This window comes from Pipistrellus kuhlii, unplaced genomic scaffold (assembly GCF_014108245.1).
Source record: "Pipistrellus kuhlii isolate mPipKuh1 unplaced genomic scaffold, mPipKuh1.p scaffold_m20_p_38, whole genome shotgun sequence".
Classification (NCBI taxonomy): Eukaryota; Metazoa; Chordata; class Mammalia; order Chiroptera; family Vespertilionidae; genus Pipistrellus; species Pipistrellus kuhlii.
The window spans coordinates 3,268,183-3,286,153 of NW_023425538.1; the positions used below are offsets into that span (position 1 = coordinate 3,268,183).

Genomic DNA, 17,971 nt, shown 5'->3' on the forward strand with positions numbered 1-17,971 from the left:
GCAGTGACGACACAGTTAGAGGAGGCAGGCATAGGGAGAGAGGGACAGAAGAGAGTCATGGGAGATAGAATGATGGGGGAGGAAAAGAAGAAGACAGGAGGGGCAGAGATGAGTAAGCTTGAAAGGAACTGGCAATGTTGGGGCTGAGTGGGGATACTGGTCAGCCTTTCTGACAGGACAACAAATTCATCCCAATTTGCCTGAAAGTCCCACGTCCTGGAAAACACCTCAGGGCACCACAGGACAGTCGGTCACTCTGCCCTTTTATTGCCTCTGCAAGTACAGGTAGTCAGTGCCTGGCCCCCAGGACAGAGCCCCTAAGGTCCAAGGTAGGAGTATAAGGTCCAGGATTACAATGCTGTGAGGTCATGGGGCTGGGTCAGAGGTCAGAGGGCAGCCCACCTGGTGATCATTTCCTTCTCCTTATTGGAGGCATGGCCACCACTGCCCAGAACTTTGGCCGGTGTGGACAAGAAATACAGGCAGTGGTTGGTGAAGTACTGGTTGATCAAAGGGAGCAGGATCTAAAGAGTGAGGTGGGGAAGAGATGAGTGTGACTGAGTGAAGGGTGGAGAGAGTTTCCAGCCTCCTCCAGCTTCTGAGCCCACCTCTCACCTTGGCAAAGAACTTAATTTCCTGTTCGTGTGGGGACTTTTCTACTCGTCCACTGCTGACCACAGCCTCTGGAAGGGGAGAGGGGCAAAAAGGGGTCATGGTGGATTCAAGGCTATCGAACTCAGGGTGTTCTGATGGTGCAGAGTTAGGAGAGAATGGGAGATTAAATTCTTCACATGAAGTCACCTTATTGGCTCTAAAATAAAACTCTCTCCTACCTTTCCTCTGCTGCCCTAACTCCTTGATCAAACCCTTCTTTGAGGCTGAGAATGGGAAGGGCCCTGGAACACCCCCCTCCTCTCCTATCACAAACCCTTTTCTTCTTGCACGTCAATACCTGGCATTGAGTAAATTTGAAATAAACTAACATCCCCCTCCTCTCCTATCCCCAATACTTACACTGAGTAAATTTGAAATAAATGAAACAAGAGATCAATATTGTTATTTTTAAAATGGAAATCAATTTCAAACGTAATAATAATGGTGACAATGATAATTAATACTATTAAAATAATAATAATGCCAATCCTAATTATTAGAGACTTGCTATTTCTTGGCACTGTGAGAAACATCCTGTACCATCTCCTCCCACCTTGGAGGCCTGTGTACAGTACGTTCTCACTTAATGTCCTCCTTAGGTTCTTGGAAATGGCAACTTTAGGCAAAACAATGCATAATAAGGACACCGATTTGACCACAGGCTAATTGACATAAACAAGAGTTAAGTTCTATGGAATATTTCTCACCAAACTTCTAAATAAAGACCCAAACACTTCCAATATTAAACTTTGAAATAAATGTGAGCTCTACATACATTTAAGAATCACTCCATGAGCTGCCCCTGGCACGTCTCTGACTCCGTTTCCTCTCACTCTCCCCCTCAATCCCTTTGCTGCAGCCAAACAGGCCTAATATTCATAGCAGGGACCTCCCAGAGTCTTCGCACTGGCTGTTCCCCTGCCTGGAATACTCTCCGCAGATGTCCACATGGCCCCCTCCCCAGTTCCTTCAAGGTCTTCGGGACTATTCCCATTGCACACACCTTAACTGGCTCTGTTGCAATCTTAACCCCATAATATCAAGCACCTTCTATCACACAAAGTGTGTTAGTTATTTGTGACATTAATTGTCTGAATCCAGGACAGGCATCTTTGTCTGTCTTGCTCACTGTTTAGTCTCAACACCTAGAACACTGTCTGGCACAGTAATTATATGAGGGAGAAAGGAGACATGCGTGCCCTGGCTCCCAGGTAGGGCGGGCATTGGGGAGGGACTTCTCCGCACCCAGGTGGGCGATAAACTCCTGGGAAATGTCCATCCAGCGGAGCAACTGCTGCAGGAAGCCAAAGGCGAACCGTTTCTCAATGGAAGATGTATCCAGCTCCATGTCCTTAAGGCCTCTGCGTGGATGGGTAGAGAAAAGGATCAACTGAGACCCAGAATGCCCTGTTTCTATCCTTCTCCAGCTCCGACTCTGCTCCCCCAGATCCCTGGAGTTTCCAGCTCCTCCCCGGGATTAGAGCCGCTTCTGATCCAAAGTTCCACCCTCTTAACACCCCCTTCTGGCTCCACCCCATTTGTCAGGCCCCACATTCTTAGCTTCTTCCCCTCTCAGGTGCCGCCTCTGCTCTCCAGACCCCGCCCTCTTAGCCTCCTCCCTTCTTCGGCTGTTTCCCCAGCTGCTGCCCTGTGGGGTCTGCCTCGCTTCCCCACTGTTCTCAGATCTGGCTCCCAGCCCACCTACCTGGTGACTGCATAGCCATTCATCTGCAGGAACTTCAGCAGCTCCTGGGCCTTCTCTCTATCTCGTGCCTTCTCCTTGGCAGTGAGAGTGTCGTAGGGGACCAGCAGAGGGTGGGTCCCTCCACCTGGCGTGGCAAAGACCAGAAATCAGGGGGCCGGGAAGGACCCAGGCCACTCTCATTGAAGTGCTTCCTGCAGTTGAAAGCTTGTGTAATTACTAGAGGCCAGATGTTCGAAATCCATGCACGGGAAGGGTCCTTAGGTCTGGCCAGTTATCAGGGCCGATTGGTGGGGCAATTGAGTGGCCTCACTGGCATCTGCCTTGCTTGGCCTGGGGCCTGCAGGCTGGGGGCAGCTCTTGCATTGAGCCTCTGCCCCTTGGTGGTCAGTTCACATCATAGTGACCAGTGGTTTGGTCGATTTGCATATTAGGCTTTTATTATATAGAATAGTAATAAAGACAGAGATAAAAATAACCAAATCATTGCTTTGGATGTTCTTCACATCCTCACCACAACCTTAAGATAGTAAATGCTATTATCCCCACTGTACAAACACAGAAACAAGGTTCAGGGGATTAAAGCAATTGTGGGAGATGAAAGTCACACAGCTCTAACACAGGCCCTTACGACCCAGAGCCTATGACCAGGGGACTGTGGAGAAGGAGGATCTGTGCAGAGGCCGATGCGTCCCCTCACCCTTGGCCTCCAGCTCCTGCTTCTTCTTCCGCCCCCATGTGTTGTGGTAATTTTCCGCCAGCTGTTCTGCCATAGCCTGGGTGTGGATGCAGAGAGTCAAGGCCCAGATTCAGAGGATGTCCTCCCCCACCCAAACAGACACCTCCACACCCCAAAAGAAAAGATGAGGGGTCTCACCTGCAGCTCCCGGGACAGAGTAACTCCGCTGAGGTCGGGTGGTTGGGGGTTGTACCCTTCTCTCGGATCATAGGTCTGGGAGGACAAGGGAGAAATGGGGGGCTTGGTGGGTTAGCAGAAGCCCATGCCCCAACCCAAACTACTCCCCCTCATCTGGCCCTACACCCGTGCTCTGCATTCTCTCTTTAAGGCCCTGCCTCTAAGCCACCCCTTCCTTTCTACTTTGCTGTCTCCTTTTCTGGATCTTCTCCTGCACCTCATTGCAGGCCTTCCTCCTTCCCCCTACTCCATCTCCGGCCTGGCCCCACCCTCTCCTGGCCCTGCCTCTTATTCTAGCCACTCACCACCCCCTCAATGCCCGGCCCTCCACCCCGGTCCAGCCTCCACCTGGGCACTTTGGGAGATCTTTCTTGTTTTTTTCTTCTCCGTCTTCTCCTCTTCACCTTCCCTCGCTTTCTCTATGGTCCATTCCCAGGCAATCATGGCCTTCAAGGACTCCTTGATGGGCCAGCGATAAATCTCTTTGTCCTGGGGTTGACAGGAGAAAACGGAGTTGGTGGAATGGGTGAGAGGGAAGTGGAGGTAAAAGGCCGTGGCTTAGCTTCCATAGCTTCCAGTGTCCCAGAAGGGGAAAGGCCCAGCACGTGGCTAGGAAGTGGTCCAGTTGAATTTGAACCTAGGTCTCTTCCCTGCTCTGTAACAGAGCTTTCCAAACACACTCGCATTGTCCCATCTTGCCCAGGAGACTCAGAGAAGTTAAGGGTGGAATCAAAACCAGTCTCTTCAATTCTTCCAGAAGGAATACTAAGGTTTAGGGGAGGCAGCCAAGTTTGAGGAAAGGCACAGTCCATGGAGAGGGATCCAGCTAGATCCAAGCAGACTCACTCCTCCCTGAACCTCCAGACTTAGAGGTTTCATTTTGAACCCTCGACATTGGGCCCCAAGGCTTGGTCACCTTCTCTGAAAAGGTCTTATATGGCCTCAGCATGGGGTGGGTCTTCAGCTCCTCATCTACGTTCTCCCCATAGGACCAGTTATTCTGGATCTGGAGGTGAAAAGGGTGGAGGCAGTGTTACAGCTGAGGATATGGGTAAGATGAGGAGTTGACAGCAGCTTGGGGGACACAGAGAGGAAACCCTAGAGGGACTGAGGGCTTCAGAGGAGATTGTGGGTCTCAGGAAGGGTTATGGGTTTCAGAAAAGCTGGTGTTTTGAGGCAGGGGTAGGAGTTCCTGGGAAGGGAGGACCCTGACACCAACCTTGTCGAAGGCCCACTTCTCATGTGTGTACTCTGCGAACTTGTTAATGAAGGAGTCCAGCTTCTCTGGGATGATCACACTATTAGAGGAGACAGGGTCAGCAGATGTTGGGGCTGGCCCTTCCTCGTGTTTCTGACAGTCACATCCCATTTCTCTTTGCCCCAAGCCCCACCCTCTCCTTCCACTAGGCCTCACTTGAGGGTCTCCACAGGTCGAGGATCAAAGTTGCCTTCAGCATCCACTGTGGCCTTTTTCTCAGCCTTGGACGAGTATGAGGCGTCCACGTAGTCAGGGGGCAGGGCCCCTGCGATGGCACACAGACAAGGCATAGCTATGCGGTACAGCTCTTGGTCATACTTCTAGGGATGCCAAGGACAGGGGTGTCACTGCAGGCCTGGCTGAGCCTGCAGTTCCTGGAGCCCAAGAACCTCAAACTTATCCCTGCCATCAGTAACCCTCCTTCCTGGGCCCACAAACATGAATTATGGTCCCTCTTCCTAAAACCCAAGCCTCAGTCCCATCTGGACCCTCGAGCCATCCTATGTAACCTTCTCCAAGCCCCCAAATAAGAGGTCCATCCCATCTTCCATGACACCCAAGCCAGAGGTCTCACTCATGGATTCTCTTGGATCCAAAGAACCTTCCTCCCTGATCCCTACATTTGGAAATTTCATCCTGAATCTCAAGTTTGGACCCCACCCCCTCCAAACAGGTTCTGTTCAGGGTCCCCAGGTGCCCAGACCTTGTGTGCCAGCGAATCAAAGATGCCCCAGAAGAGTTTCCTTGTGAGGTGCAGCTCTTCCTCTGAAGTGATGCCAAAGTTGGCCCAGCCTGTGGGCAGGCAGTAGTACTTCCAACAGCGCTCATAGTGGTTGGTAAGGAGCTGGATGGGAGCGAGGAAGAGGCAAGCAAATGAGGAGGCAGAAGCAGTTGGCAGGCAAATGAAGTCTTGGGAGGCCCAGGGCTGCCAGTACTTTCTTACTGAAGGAGGTGTGGGTTATGTAAATGATGCTAATGAGGGGAATGGCATGCTTATTGGGGAGTGGTCCTGGACAGTTTATTATACAAAAGCTTAACATCCTAATTTTGAGTCAGGATGGGCATTAAAGTAGAGCTGGATTTATCTGGTATTGTTTTACACAGATAATCCATGAGGAGCATTATAAGTAAATGGACATATGGATGCAGTGGTTTGCTCTTATGTAAATTATCATGTGGAATAGAAACATTAGCAGCACCCCATACAAATGTAATTTGTATGGTAATTGGGAAGAGAGCCTCCACATTTAATATGCAAATTTAAAATAGGGGCTAATTTAGATATATTATGCAAAATAGTCAAGATATCTGAGATGGAGGTATCTCCTTATAAAAACTAGCATGGATGCTGGCCGCATGGCTCAGTGGTTGAGCATCGACCTATGAACCAGGAAGTCATGTTTTGATTCCCGGGCAGGTTACATGCCCAGGTTGCAGGCTCAATTCCCAATGTGGGGTATACAGGAGGCAGCCGATCAATGATTCTCTCTCATCATTGATGTTTCTATCTCTCTCACCCTCTTCCTTACTCTTTGAAATCAATAAAAAAATATTTTTTAAAAACTAGCATGGAAATAGAAAATAATAGGAAAGACAGTGTGCAAAGACTCAAAATAGCTGTGGAACTGCTTGTTAAAATAAATGTACTCATTTGAATAATAGAAGCCTGATGGTCTGGGCATAAGAATAAGCATGCTAATTAGGAAAAGTGGTGTGCCCCATGCAAATATATGTTAATTTATGTGCGGGTTGGCTCAATATTAGGGAAATTAAACTTTAATTAGAGAGCGTTAGAGGCACCAATGACACAAAGTGAATATTCTGAGAACCCCTTATGCAAATGAAAATGCTAAAGAATGGCTTCATGTTTGCAGTTTAACTGGCCTGGGGGGTGCTAACACAAATGAGCCTCAGAGTCCAGTGCAGAGCAAGCGGTGGGCGGGGCATGAGAGTGAGCGAGCTCAAAAGCGTCTGCCCTCACCTTGAGCGGCATCTTGGCGAACTCATTAAGAATGGGCACGTCGAACACCAGGCGCCGCAGCAGGTGCTGCAGCATGGACGGACGGATGTACCTGGAGGACATTCAGCGGGGGGTGGGCGCTCACCTGGAAGCCCGCCCCCGCCCGCCCCCGCCCGCCCTGCCCCGCCCCGCCGCGCCCCGCCCGCCCCGGGCGCCTACTTGCAGAGCGCCATGAGGCAGTCCTCGATGACGTCGCGCTGCGCTTTGGTGAGGGAGCGGCCGCGGGAGAGGCGGTACACGGTGTGCAGCATGGAGTCCACCATGATGGCGCGGTGCTCGGTTCCCGCGAAGAGCGGCGCACACTTGGTGATGAGCGGCAGCACGGCCAGGCACAGGTATCTGTTCAGCGCCAGTGCCATCTCCGTAGTGCTGAACGTGGCCTGGGGCGCAGGGACAGGACTTCAGTCCTCGGTGCTCCTGGGGCTGCCCTGGCACTCGGCTGGACAACTCCGAGCAAATGACCCAGGCTTCTGTTCTTTCCTCCAAACCTGCTCCTCCGTCTCTACTCTCTTACAGAAGTGCAGAAGGCAATTACTGAATCCTCATTAGTCAGACTACACTGTTCTGCAGTTTTCACCTTCGGCATGTTTATTTCCTCTAATCCCACCTTTTGTCCTGTGATATTTTCATGCAACACCTAGCCTATACCATTTTATTCCAAAATACTTAAATATGTATCTCCATTCAGACAAGAAGTTCTATTGAACCTTCTATGCTGCCATTATCACACCTCACAGAATTAACAATTTTCCTTAGGTATATATAAAAAAGGGTAGAATGCAAATTGACCCTCATGGTGGAACTACTGGTCACTATGACCCCCACGGACCAGGGGGCAGACGCTCAATGCAGGAGCTGCCCCCTGGTGGTTATTGTGCTCCCACAGGGGAAGCTCCACTCGTCCACAAGCCCAGCTGAAAGCCTGAGCGCAGTGGTGGTGGCAGGAGCCTCTCTTGCCTCCTCTGCACCGCTAAGGATGTCCAACTAACTGCTTAGGCCTGCTCCCCACAGGGCTGCTGGGCTGCCAGAGGGATATCTGATTCCCAGCTTATGCCCAATGCCCCAGGGATCAGGCCTAAGCCAGCAGTGGACATCCCCCAAGGGGTCCTGGACTGTGAGAGGGCATAGGCTGTGTTGAAGGACCCTCTGAGTGCACAATTTTCGTGCACCAGGCCTCTAGTGTCTTCATATTCATGATCAGCTTACTCCAATTGTCTCAAAAGTTGCTTTGCATTTAGCTGAGATTGTTTGGATCAGGCCTGAGGAAGGTCAGCATATGTGTTTAGCTGGCAGGTCAGGTCTTTCCATCTGCAGCGGTCTCTTTCCTCCCCACCCTTTTAAAGCTGTTTATTTGCTGAAGTAACCGGGTCATTAGTCCAGTGGAATTTCCTATATTTTGGCTTTGGCTGGTCGCTTCCTGGTGGTGTCAGTTAACTTGTTCTTTTGCTCCAGTATTTCTGACAAGCTGATGATTATAGATTCAAGCTCCTGTGTTCCTCTTCCCAATTAACGACTAAGAGTTATTTCTCCCATCTTAAAAAGAGCCTGTTTTTGATCAAGCTCACCCCTCCAGCACATCGTCATTTCTCTGCTTTGTTACCAACTTGTGTAAAAACTGTCAACACCCATTGTCCCCCATACCTCACCTCCCAGGCTGCTTAAACTCTCTCTTGTAAGGCTTTTGCCCCATCAACTTGTTCAAACTGTCAAGGACAACAGTAACCTCCAATTGGCCAAACCAGTGGTCAGTTCTCAGTTCTCATTGTACTTGACCTTGTCACCTGTTATTAGTACTGTTGTTGGACACAGGTCTTTGAGTCTCCGGGGTGCTGAACCATCTCTGAGAATGATTATTTCTTATAACCCGAGGCGTTGGAGATTTCCACCCTGTCCCTTTCCCAGAATTCAGTTTTTCTTGGTTTTGTCTTCTATCTTGATTTTGGGGGAGGGAGGGGCAGGATAGCTACACAATTTCAGAACACACTATTCCTACCCTGGAAGTAGGGAGGTTGGCCAGGCTGCTCACCGTGTCCAGTGAGGCAGCTGCCCTCATGTCGGGCAAGAACCCCACATCCAGCACATGCAGCAAGAAGTCCTGGTTCTCGATGCCGTACACACGGTCCAGGAAGAGCACCATGGATGCCTTGTGGTCTGGCACAAAGGATGCAGACATCTTTGGCTGTAGCAGAGCCCCATCTGTGGACAAGGACACAGGGGGTGAGAGATGCCCTTCAGACCCACCCTCCGCAGCACTACTCCCTTGCTGAGTCCCGCCCCCTCACACCTTTGCCCAGGGTGGGCATCTGCAGTGGGAGGCTGATGATGCCCACGAGGTCATCCAGGGGCACAAGGGAGCGCAGGATGGCACGGATCCGCAGGGCCTCACCCTTGCCGGCTTGGATTAACTGGAGGGGGGAGGGGAGCATATCATTGGGAAGCCCATGACCCATTTGGCCATTACTCCACTCTATCCCTTCCGGATGCACTGGAGCAGAAATTCTTTTCATGGGGATAACTCAGGGGTCAGGGAGACACAGCCCTGACCCCAGCCTGTGTGTCTCCACTCCAGCCTTGACTACCCCATGTTCTCACTATCTGGTCTCACCCACTGGACAGGGAGCTCTGGGAGAGTGAGATCTAGGGCCATCTTGGTCACCGGTGTCCCCCCAGCATTGCCTAACTCAGGGCCAATGTTGAGCGCCTGAATGAAGAGGTTTAAGGCCATGCACACCCCTCGGTCTTTGGTTCTCACATGCATCTCTGGTGCACAACGTCCAAGAAGATCAATCAAGGCAGCGTAGAAGGACATGATGGCATGTCCCAGGTGCACCCGGTTTTCCTCAGGGGGCTCCTCCCCAAAGCTGCAGGAGAAGGAAGGTGGCGTTGGGGGGGGGGGGCAGCAAGGGGCACAGGAGGGCAGGTTGTTCTGTTGAGGAGGGGGCAGGAAACTCACTGCTCACGCCTTCGGTCCCTGCGGACACCGGGGCCGTCCCGCGCAGGGTCCTCAGAGATGCGGATGGCCTCTTCGATGGCAGCCAGCAGTCCCGAGCCACCCTCGCCCCGTAGGGCCGGCCCAAAGCACTCGGGCTTGCGGATGAGCAGCCGCACCACAACATTGGCGTTCTCCTCCACACTCTCACCTGGTGGCTCGGGTGGGGGCAGGAGGCCTTGTGAGCCCAGGTTCCCTCCCCGGGTAGCCTTAGACCTTGCACCTCAAGAGTTCATGCCCAGACCCTCCTTCCTGCCCATGCCAGGCCTATAGCTCAAGATGTGAGCCACACCTGAGGGAGATTTGGCCAGTGACCCCAGTCTCCACCACCACCACCACCACCACCACCACCTCCACCACCACCTGCCTCACCATTGACAAAGACAGCAAAACGCAGGAAGTCCAGGTAGCGCTCACCGCCGCAGGGGTTCCAGCCGATGTCTGGGTACCCTTTGGCCAGGAGCATGGGGCAACTCTGGAGGCCACAGCCAGCCAGGTAGGACACCACCTGGGGGCAGAGGAGAGCTCAGCCAGAGGCCAGACCCACACTAACGTCCTCTCCAAGGCTCATGGCCCTGCAATCCCTGGTGCTCTGCACTCCCATTATCTCTGGAACTCTCTGCAAACAGTAACTCTCATCCTCTGCCCTGAATTCCCACCTGCCATCAGTGGGGCTTCCACCCAGGGCTCCCTGCTACCCCCAAGTCTGTCCCCTACACTCAGTCAGAAGGACCCTGTAAACACCTGAACCAGGTCATGTCCCTCTCCTGCTCAGAATGCTCTGGTAGTGCATTACACATGGTAAAAGCCAGAACCCTCATTGTGGCCCACAAGACCCTGGAGTCACTGGCCACCTCCTGCCCTTACCTCCCACCACTCACCCCTCACTCCTGCTCCAACCACCACACTGCTCTTCAAAGTCATGAGGTTCACTACTGCCTCGTGACCTTTGCACTGGCTATTCTCTTGCCTGGAATGCTCTTTCCCCAGATGTCTACATGGCTCCTCACCTGCTTCAGAGTTTTACCTGAATGTCACTATCTCAAGGAGGCTTTCTCTGATCACTCTTGTTTAAACTTGGACACCCTTCTGACAATTGATATTTTTCTCTCTTGCTTACTTTTTTCTCTCTTCAACACTTATCACTAGCTAATATACCTTGTCTTTTACTTATTCATCTTGTTTATTATCCATCCTCCCAACTAGAACAAAGACGAGGATTTCAATCACTGTCATACCCCTACTGCCCTGCACATAGAAGGTGCTCAATAAACATTTGTTAAATAATATAATAGTGGATAACTGTTATTGAGTATTTACTGTTTTGAAAATGCTTTCACAGGTTAACTCAATCCTCTGATCAGCTCTTTAACATTCTTTTAATTATATTCATTCTGGGAGACAGAGGTTTGGAGAATTTAGGGCATTTGTCCAAGGCCACGCAGCAAAGGGGTGGGGAGAGTTAAGTCTAAGTTTCTGAACTCAGAGCCCTTCAGTGCTACACACAGAGGCAGGGGCACGGAAGGCCAAGAAACATGCCAAGGCCACACAGCTGGGAAGGGTGGAGCATGGATTTGCCCTCAGTTCCACAAATGAGTGACTGGGGTCCTGTTCTTTTCTTGAAAATTATTCTCCTTTTGATTTGATCCTGTACCATCCAAGCCCCTCATCATGGGTCCTGAATCAGCAGGTGCCCCCAGGGTCCAGGCCTCCTCCCTCCACACCTTCTCCAAGTCCTGCTCCTGCAACGCCAAGGCCAGCTCATTGTTGTCAATGACAGAGGCAGCTGCCACGTCCAGGGGTGTGGAGCCCTGCATGCCTGTGGGGGCGAGAGGTTGTGAGAATGTGTTTTGGAGGTGCTTAGCCACCTGTCTCCTGCCTATCCTACCTCCTCGGAGAAGGCCTCTGTGACCAACCCTTTCCAGCCTGGGTTGGGTGCCTCTTCTGTCCTGTGCTTCCCCATCCAAGGTCTGACCACTCTGGGCTGTTGCTGTCCAGGATGGGTTTGTCTACCCTGATGCACTATGAGCCCCATGAAGGCCAGGCCCAGGGCCGTCTGGGTGTCCCCAGCACTGCTCATTACAGGGTCAGACCAATGGCAGTTGAGAGTCAGTGTTTACTGAATGAATGAGTGAGCCATTGGAGAGTGAGGGGAGCCTGGATGGACTGCCAGGAGTGGGCTCTGGGAGGCATCACCGAGCCCGAGGGTTCTTACCCAGGCCAATGCCACTGTTCTCCAGCAGGTAGCTCAGGTGGTCAAACATGGAACGCTGGTTCTGCCTGCTAATGCGGCAGAAGTAACAGAGGAAGCGGCAGCAACTTGTCACCATCTTGGGGAAGCGGATCTCCTGGGGTGGGCAGGGTGGGCCAGTGGTCAGTGCCTGCCTCCCGTGGTCCCTATCCTGAGCTCCCCAGCCAATGCAGGACACTTACCTTGGATTCGCCACCCCCAAGGACATTCACCATGACTTCCATCACTGTTTCATGCATGCCCAGTGCCCTCATCAGATTCGGGTGTTGGTAGAAAACTTTGTTGTTCATGATGTTTCTGTGGACAAATGTAGCTCTTAGGTGGGGCCCAAGTCCAGAGAGAGCCCCCAGACTCTTGGGGGAGTCACCACCAAGTGGGGTCCCCTAGGGAGGAGACCTTTGTCACGTTGCCCATTGTATCCACAAATGGGCAACGTGACAAAGTAACGGCCTCCACACAGTAGGTGCTCAATAAATATTTGCTGAGTGAGTGAATGAGACACTTGACACTGAGTACTCAATATTACCATTATTATTATTGCTACTGCTACAAGCAAGAGCTCACTAAAGCTGCACAGGGACTCTACAAGGTGGGCATGCCTCTTCCCCACTTGAGATGAGGAAACTGAAGCTCCATCAGGGTGGACTTTGTGCCAAGCAAGAGTCAGTCACAGGTGAGTAGGAGCTGTTATCTTAGGGGTAGGTGGAGCGGTAAGGGGAAGGGACGTTATCTAGGGAGATGGGCTAGTTGCCAGAAGAATGTATCACCCTGAGGGCAGAGGTGGAGGAAGGAGACATTATCGTATCCAGAAGTTGTGACCCAGGGGACAAGCTCCCCTCCCTTCCCCTGGGACTTGCAAAGTCAAGGAGGGGACAGTGCCTCACCCGATGCTCTGGATCATGAGGTTCTCTTCCTGGGGACCCATCTGCACAATGAGCAGCGAGCGGATCTGGCCAAGGCACTCCAGCAGGCTCATGGTATCCACCATGGAGGATGGCGAGATGGTGTATGCCCGGGGCAGGGCACGCAGCAGCTCCCCGAGTCCATCGTATTGACGGTGCAGGAGGCTGAACATGGCCCTGACCAGCTCAGGGCTCTGCACGAAGTCCTCTTGGGCCCAACGCACCATTGTGTGAGACACCAGCTCCTGCAGCGACTCTGGGAAGAAGACACAGGGTCAGTACACATTACCTGACCAGGGCTTTGAGTCCAAACAATGTAAAAGGGGCCCCTCTTTCCAGCAGCTTCTCAGTTACTAGCTGCCTGTCCCATGAGGCAGGAGTGCCTGGATTCTGGCAGATTTTTTCTATTGCCCTAAGACTCTCTCTGTTCTCTTCACCCTAGTGAAGAGACCTCCTACAAATTTCAAAAGGAAAAAAAAATGAAATCGCTAGAGAACACCAGAGCACTATTCTGAGCTTTTCACTATGTACCTCTAAGAGCCCAAGCCTCAGTTCTGTGTGTTCTATAAAAATATTGCCAACTTGTCATCATGAGAGTCAATAGGTACAAAGATAAACTGGGAACATTTCAGTATCATTTGAAAATAATGCCAAAACAACTTTATTTTCCTGCGAATTTCTTCCCAGGATTTATGGGGGAGAAGACGGATGTCTCCTGTGTTAAAAGAAACTTCCAGGCACTGGCATTAAATGATGGTGTCAATTCATGACCTGTGATGTGTTCATCTTACCTTCCTTCCACACTCTGGCCCATCACTTCTGGCCTCATCCCCTGCCCCCTCCCCCTACTCATTTTGCACAAGCCACATTTGGCCTCTAAACATAACAAGCATGTCTGCCTCAGGCCCTTTGCACTGGCTGTTCTCTCTGTACCAATTAATCTTCCCCAGACCTTTGCATATCTCATTCTCCCAATTCAACCCCTCCATCTTAGTCCTTCTCTCTTCTTTCACTCAACTTTATTATTATTCTTAACACCCATGGCTACCTGACATTATGGCATATACATGTATTTGTCATAATATTCTAAACTCCTTGAGGGTGGGGACTTTGACTCTTCCCCCTAATATATTCCCCAGCCCTGCCAACATTGCCTGGCCCAGCGTTGGCCAATAATAGTTACCTAAATGTTGTAGAATAAACCCTATAAAACATCAATGATTCTGTCTTAGTGAGATGGGGTTAATACATAGTTTGCATAATCAGCCTTTGTCCCAACATTTATCATAACTGCTTTTCTAACCCCTCAGCAAGTTAATCATTTCACCAAAAAATAAAATAAAAACAAAGCAAAGCCACAAGGACATGGACGCCATGGTGGTGCAGGAGTTGCCATGTACGGATGAGTCTTTTCTCTGGGAGGGCCATAAACCACCCTGGTCCAATACAGACTGTGCAGCCCTGACATTTGGAAGTCTATATGTCTACATACAGCCCCACTCCAGCATGCTTGCCCTTTCACCTCGCCCTCCATTCCTCATCTCTAATATCCATTTACCCTTCCCTTGTGCTACTTCTCATAAGCTGTCTTGAACCCAGAGGCTCCCCAAGCACAGGGCTGCTTGCCCCACCTCAGCCCCCTCCCTAATGGCCCAGTTCTCACGGGGTTTGCTCTCCTCAGCAGGCAGCTCCTCTTCGGGTTTCTCCTCCTTCTTCTTCACCAGCCGCACTTTCTCCAACAGGCTCATCAGGCGGCTGCCCAGGGTGACCTCCTCCTCTGGTTCCTCCTCCTTCCCCTCCAGCTGAATTCCTGGAGGTGGTCAAGGACGAAGGGAATGTCATTTGTCTGTTTGCTATTCATATGCTTAACCATTCACTTTTTCATTCCTTCATCTGTTCATTTATTCTTGCATGCATTCATGTTTTTTCATTTATTTCTTTATTTGCCCACACGTTTTTCACTTATTCATTCTTTGAAGCCTTTGTCTTTATACCAGCTACTGTAAATATGTTCATAGGGCTAAAGGAAACCATGTCTGAACTTTTTATTTTTTAATATATTTTAATTGATTTCAGAGAGAAAGGGAGAAGGAAAGATAGAAACATCAATGAGAGAGAATCATTGATCGGCTGCCTCCTGCACGCCCCCTACTGGGGATTGAGCCTGCAACTGGGCATGTGCCCTTGACTGGAATAGAACCTGGGACCCTTCAGTCGGCAGGCTGAAGCTCTATCCACTGAGCCAAACCAGCTAGGGCATGTTTGAAGTATTAAAGAGAAGTATGGTGACAATGACTCATCAAACAAAGAATATTAATAATGAAGTAGGTAATATAAAAAAAATAACCACATAGAAATTCTGGAGTTGGAAAGTACAACAATTTTAAAAATCACTAGAGAGGATGACCACAAAAAAAACACAGGTTAATAGACTTTAAATATATACATATACATATACATATACATATACATATATATCTTATCTAATAAAAGAATAAAATTGATCATACCTCTGCTATACCCACGAGCCACACCCAAAAGCCACATCCACAAGCCAATCAGAGCAAGTATGCAAATTAACCCCAATCAAAAATGGCTTCACCCACTAAGAGCAGGAGGGAGGCTTGGGTTTCCCAGGCAATGGAAGAAGCCAAGCTTTCTGCCTGTTCTTGCTGGCCTAGGCCTCCACTCAAGGCTACAAAGTTTCAATTATAGAAGGTAAACAAATCCAAAGGAAATGGCAGCAGCCACAGAGCAAGCAGGCTTGGCTCCGCTCCAGGCTGCAAAGTTTCAATTGTAGAAGGTAGATACCGTATTTTTCGGACCATAAGACACACTTTTTTCCCCCCAGAAGTGGGGGGAAAAAGTCTCTGCGTCTTATGGTCCAAATATAGCCTACACATAAACTTTAAAAAAAAAGTTTTTTTACTTGCCCGGCTCTGTGTGGTCTCTGTGTGCTTGCCTGGCTCTAAAATGGTTTTAAATGCTGCTGTTTACTGTACTTTACAGGGTTGATTACATGTGTTTATGACTGTGATGTTGGGTTTTAATGCACATAAAATATTTTAGGACACTATTTGTTTCAGAATCTTTTTTTCTTCATTTCCCTTCTCTAAAAACTGGTGCGTCTTATAGTCCGGAGCGTCTTATGGTCCGAAAAATACGGTAAATTCCAGATACCAGGGCCTCTGCTTGGGTCACCAGGGGGCGTGGCTGGCCTGCAAACCACCACAGGCCCCAAGCCCAGACCACTACCCTGATCTGGGACACCCTTCAGGGCAAACCAGCTGGCCCCCCACACACTCCAGGCCTTTAATAAAAGAGTAATATGTAGATTGACCATCACTCCAACACACAATATGGCTGCTCCTATGTGGCCAAAGATCCTGCCCCTATGGGACACAAGAGGGCCACCAAAAGATGGCCAGTAGGGGAGGGCAGTTGGGAGGGACCAGGCCTGCAAGGAAGGGCAGTTGTGGGTGATCAGACAAGCAAGGGAAGGCAGTTGGGGGTGATCAACCCTGCAGAGGAGGGCAGTAAGGGGTGACCAGGCCATCAGAGGAGGAAAGTTGGGGGCAAACAGGTTGGTAGGGGAGCAGTTAGACATTAATCAGGTTAGCATGGGAATGATTAGGGGGTTATCAGACTGGCAGGCAGAAGTGGTTAGGGACAATCAGAAGGGCAGTCAGATGAGCAGTTGGGAGCCAGCAGTCCTAGATTGTGAGAGGGATGTCTGACAGCTGGTTTAGTCCCAATCCCACTGGGCAGTCGAACATCGCTCCAGGGGTCTCATATTGTAGAGAGTGCCGGCTGCGCTGAGGGACACCATCACCCCTCTCTCCTCCCCGAGTGCACAAATTTTGTGCACCGGGCCTCTAGTGTGTGTGTGTGTGTGTGTGTGCGTGTGTGTGTGTGTATTTGATTTCAGAGAGGAAGGAAGAGGGAGAGGGAGATAGAAACATCAATGATGAGAGAGAATTATTGATCGACTGCCTCCTGCATGCCCTTTACTGGTGATTGAGCCTGCAACCTGGGCAGGTGCCCTTGACTGGAATCGAACCCGTGACCCTTTATTTCACAGGTCAACATTCTATCCAATGAGCCAAACCAGTGAGGGCTATGGCCACGTATATGAGCTGGTAGGAAAAAGAATCAGTGCAAGTAGGACCAGTGATGGCTATGGCCACGTATATTAGCTGGTAGAAAAAAGAATCAGTGAACTTGAAGGTAGGACAATAGAGATTATCTAGGCTGAAAAACAGAAAAATAATGAAGAAAAAAACAACAGAAGCTCAGATCTGTAGGACACCATCCAGTGTATCAATATGCATAATGGGAGTCCCAGAATAAAAGCAGAAAAGGGGGCAGAAAAAATATTTGGAGAAATATGACCAAAAGGTTCCAAATTTGATTTTAAAAAAATCAATCTGCACATCCAAGAAATTAAATTCCAGCCCTAGCCTGTTTGGCTCAGTGGATAGAGCACTGATCTCTGAACTGAAAGGTCTCAGATTCGATTCTGGTTAGGGGCACATGCCCGGTTTGTGGGCTTGATCCCAGTGGGGGACTTTCAGGAGGCAGCCAATCCATGATTCTCTCTCATCATGGATGTTTCTGTCTCTCTCTCCCTCTTCCTTCTTTTTTGAAATCAATAAAAGTATATTTTTAAAAAAGAAATTAAACTCCAAATTAAACTCCAAGCAGGATAAACTCAAAGAGCTCCACACCTAGACACAGCATACTCAAACTGTTTAAAGGCAAAGGTAAAAAGAAAAATTTTAAAGCCAGCCAGAGAAAAACAATGCATTATAAGGAAATCTCAGCAAGATTGTCAGCTGACTTCTCATCAGGAACAATGGAGGTCATCCATCCTTCCAGTCAGCCATCTCTCCACTCTCATCCCTCTGCCAATAGCCATTCATCCAAATACACATCCACCCAAATACCTATGTAAACATATCCTTCCTCTCATCATTTATCTATTCACGAATACATCCATCCATCCATTCATTCTTCAACCAATCAACAGTTACATAGTACAATACTCTAGGTGTTTAAGATCAGAAAGTCTCAGGGTAACTTCAGGAGAGGTCTCAAGGAAAAGTTTGGGAGAAAGGTTCTCTGATCCCTTCTCCTTACCACAGTGTGCCAGCAGGTCTTGATGAAATTTGAGCAAATCCTGTCGAATCTCTTCAGGGAGTGGACAATCTTCCTCTTCCTGACCATCTTTGAAGTGCACTAGCATGTTGATCTAGGAGAATGTCAAAGGTCAGAATGAG

General features: G+C 49.8%; 1 protein-coding gene across 8 annotated transcripts in view; it reads right to left on the reverse strand.

The window, feature by feature from the left end:
• The window catches only part of RYR1 (ryanodine receptor 1), a 125,639-nt gene that overhangs the window by 64,423 nt on the left and 43,245 nt on the right, over positions 1-17,971 (reverse strand). For all 8 annotated transcript variants that reach the window (XM_036408257.2, XM_036408255.2, XM_036408253.2 and 5 more), the window contains 24 exons: positions 17,832-17,943; positions 14,356-14,502; positions 12,675-12,948; positions 11,973-12,087; positions 11,755-11,887; positions 11,264-11,358; positions 9,912-10,047; positions 9,504-9,690; positions 9,303-9,411; positions 8,835-8,955; positions 8,577-8,746; positions 6,710-6,930; positions 6,512-6,602; positions 5,234-5,374; positions 4,687-4,850; positions 4,492-4,570; positions 4,189-4,278; positions 3,621-3,761; positions 3,234-3,308; positions 3,057-3,132; positions 2,360-2,483; positions 1,900-2,015; positions 616-683; positions 403-524 (listed from right to left, as the gene is read on the reverse strand). In XM_036408257.2, coding sequence (XP_036264150.1) covers positions 403-524; positions 616-683; positions 1,900-2,015; positions 2,360-2,483; positions 3,057-3,132; positions 3,234-3,308; positions 3,621-3,761; positions 4,189-4,278; positions 4,492-4,570; positions 4,687-4,850; positions 5,234-5,374; positions 6,512-6,602; positions 6,710-6,930; positions 8,577-8,746; positions 8,835-8,955; positions 9,303-9,411; positions 9,504-9,690; positions 9,912-10,047; positions 11,264-11,358; positions 11,755-11,887; positions 11,973-12,087; positions 12,675-12,948; positions 14,356-14,502; positions 17,832-17,943 — 3,107 coding nt within the window. The remainder of the gene's footprint in view (positions 1-402; positions 525-615; positions 684-1,899; positions 2,016-2,359; positions 2,484-3,056; positions 3,133-3,233; positions 3,309-3,620; positions 3,762-4,188; positions 4,279-4,491; positions 4,571-4,686; positions 4,851-5,233; positions 5,375-6,511; positions 6,603-6,709; positions 6,931-8,576; positions 8,747-8,834; positions 8,956-9,302; positions 9,412-9,503; positions 9,691-9,911; positions 10,048-11,263; positions 11,359-11,754; positions 11,888-11,972; positions 12,088-12,674; positions 12,949-14,355; positions 14,503-17,831; positions 17,944-17,971) is intronic.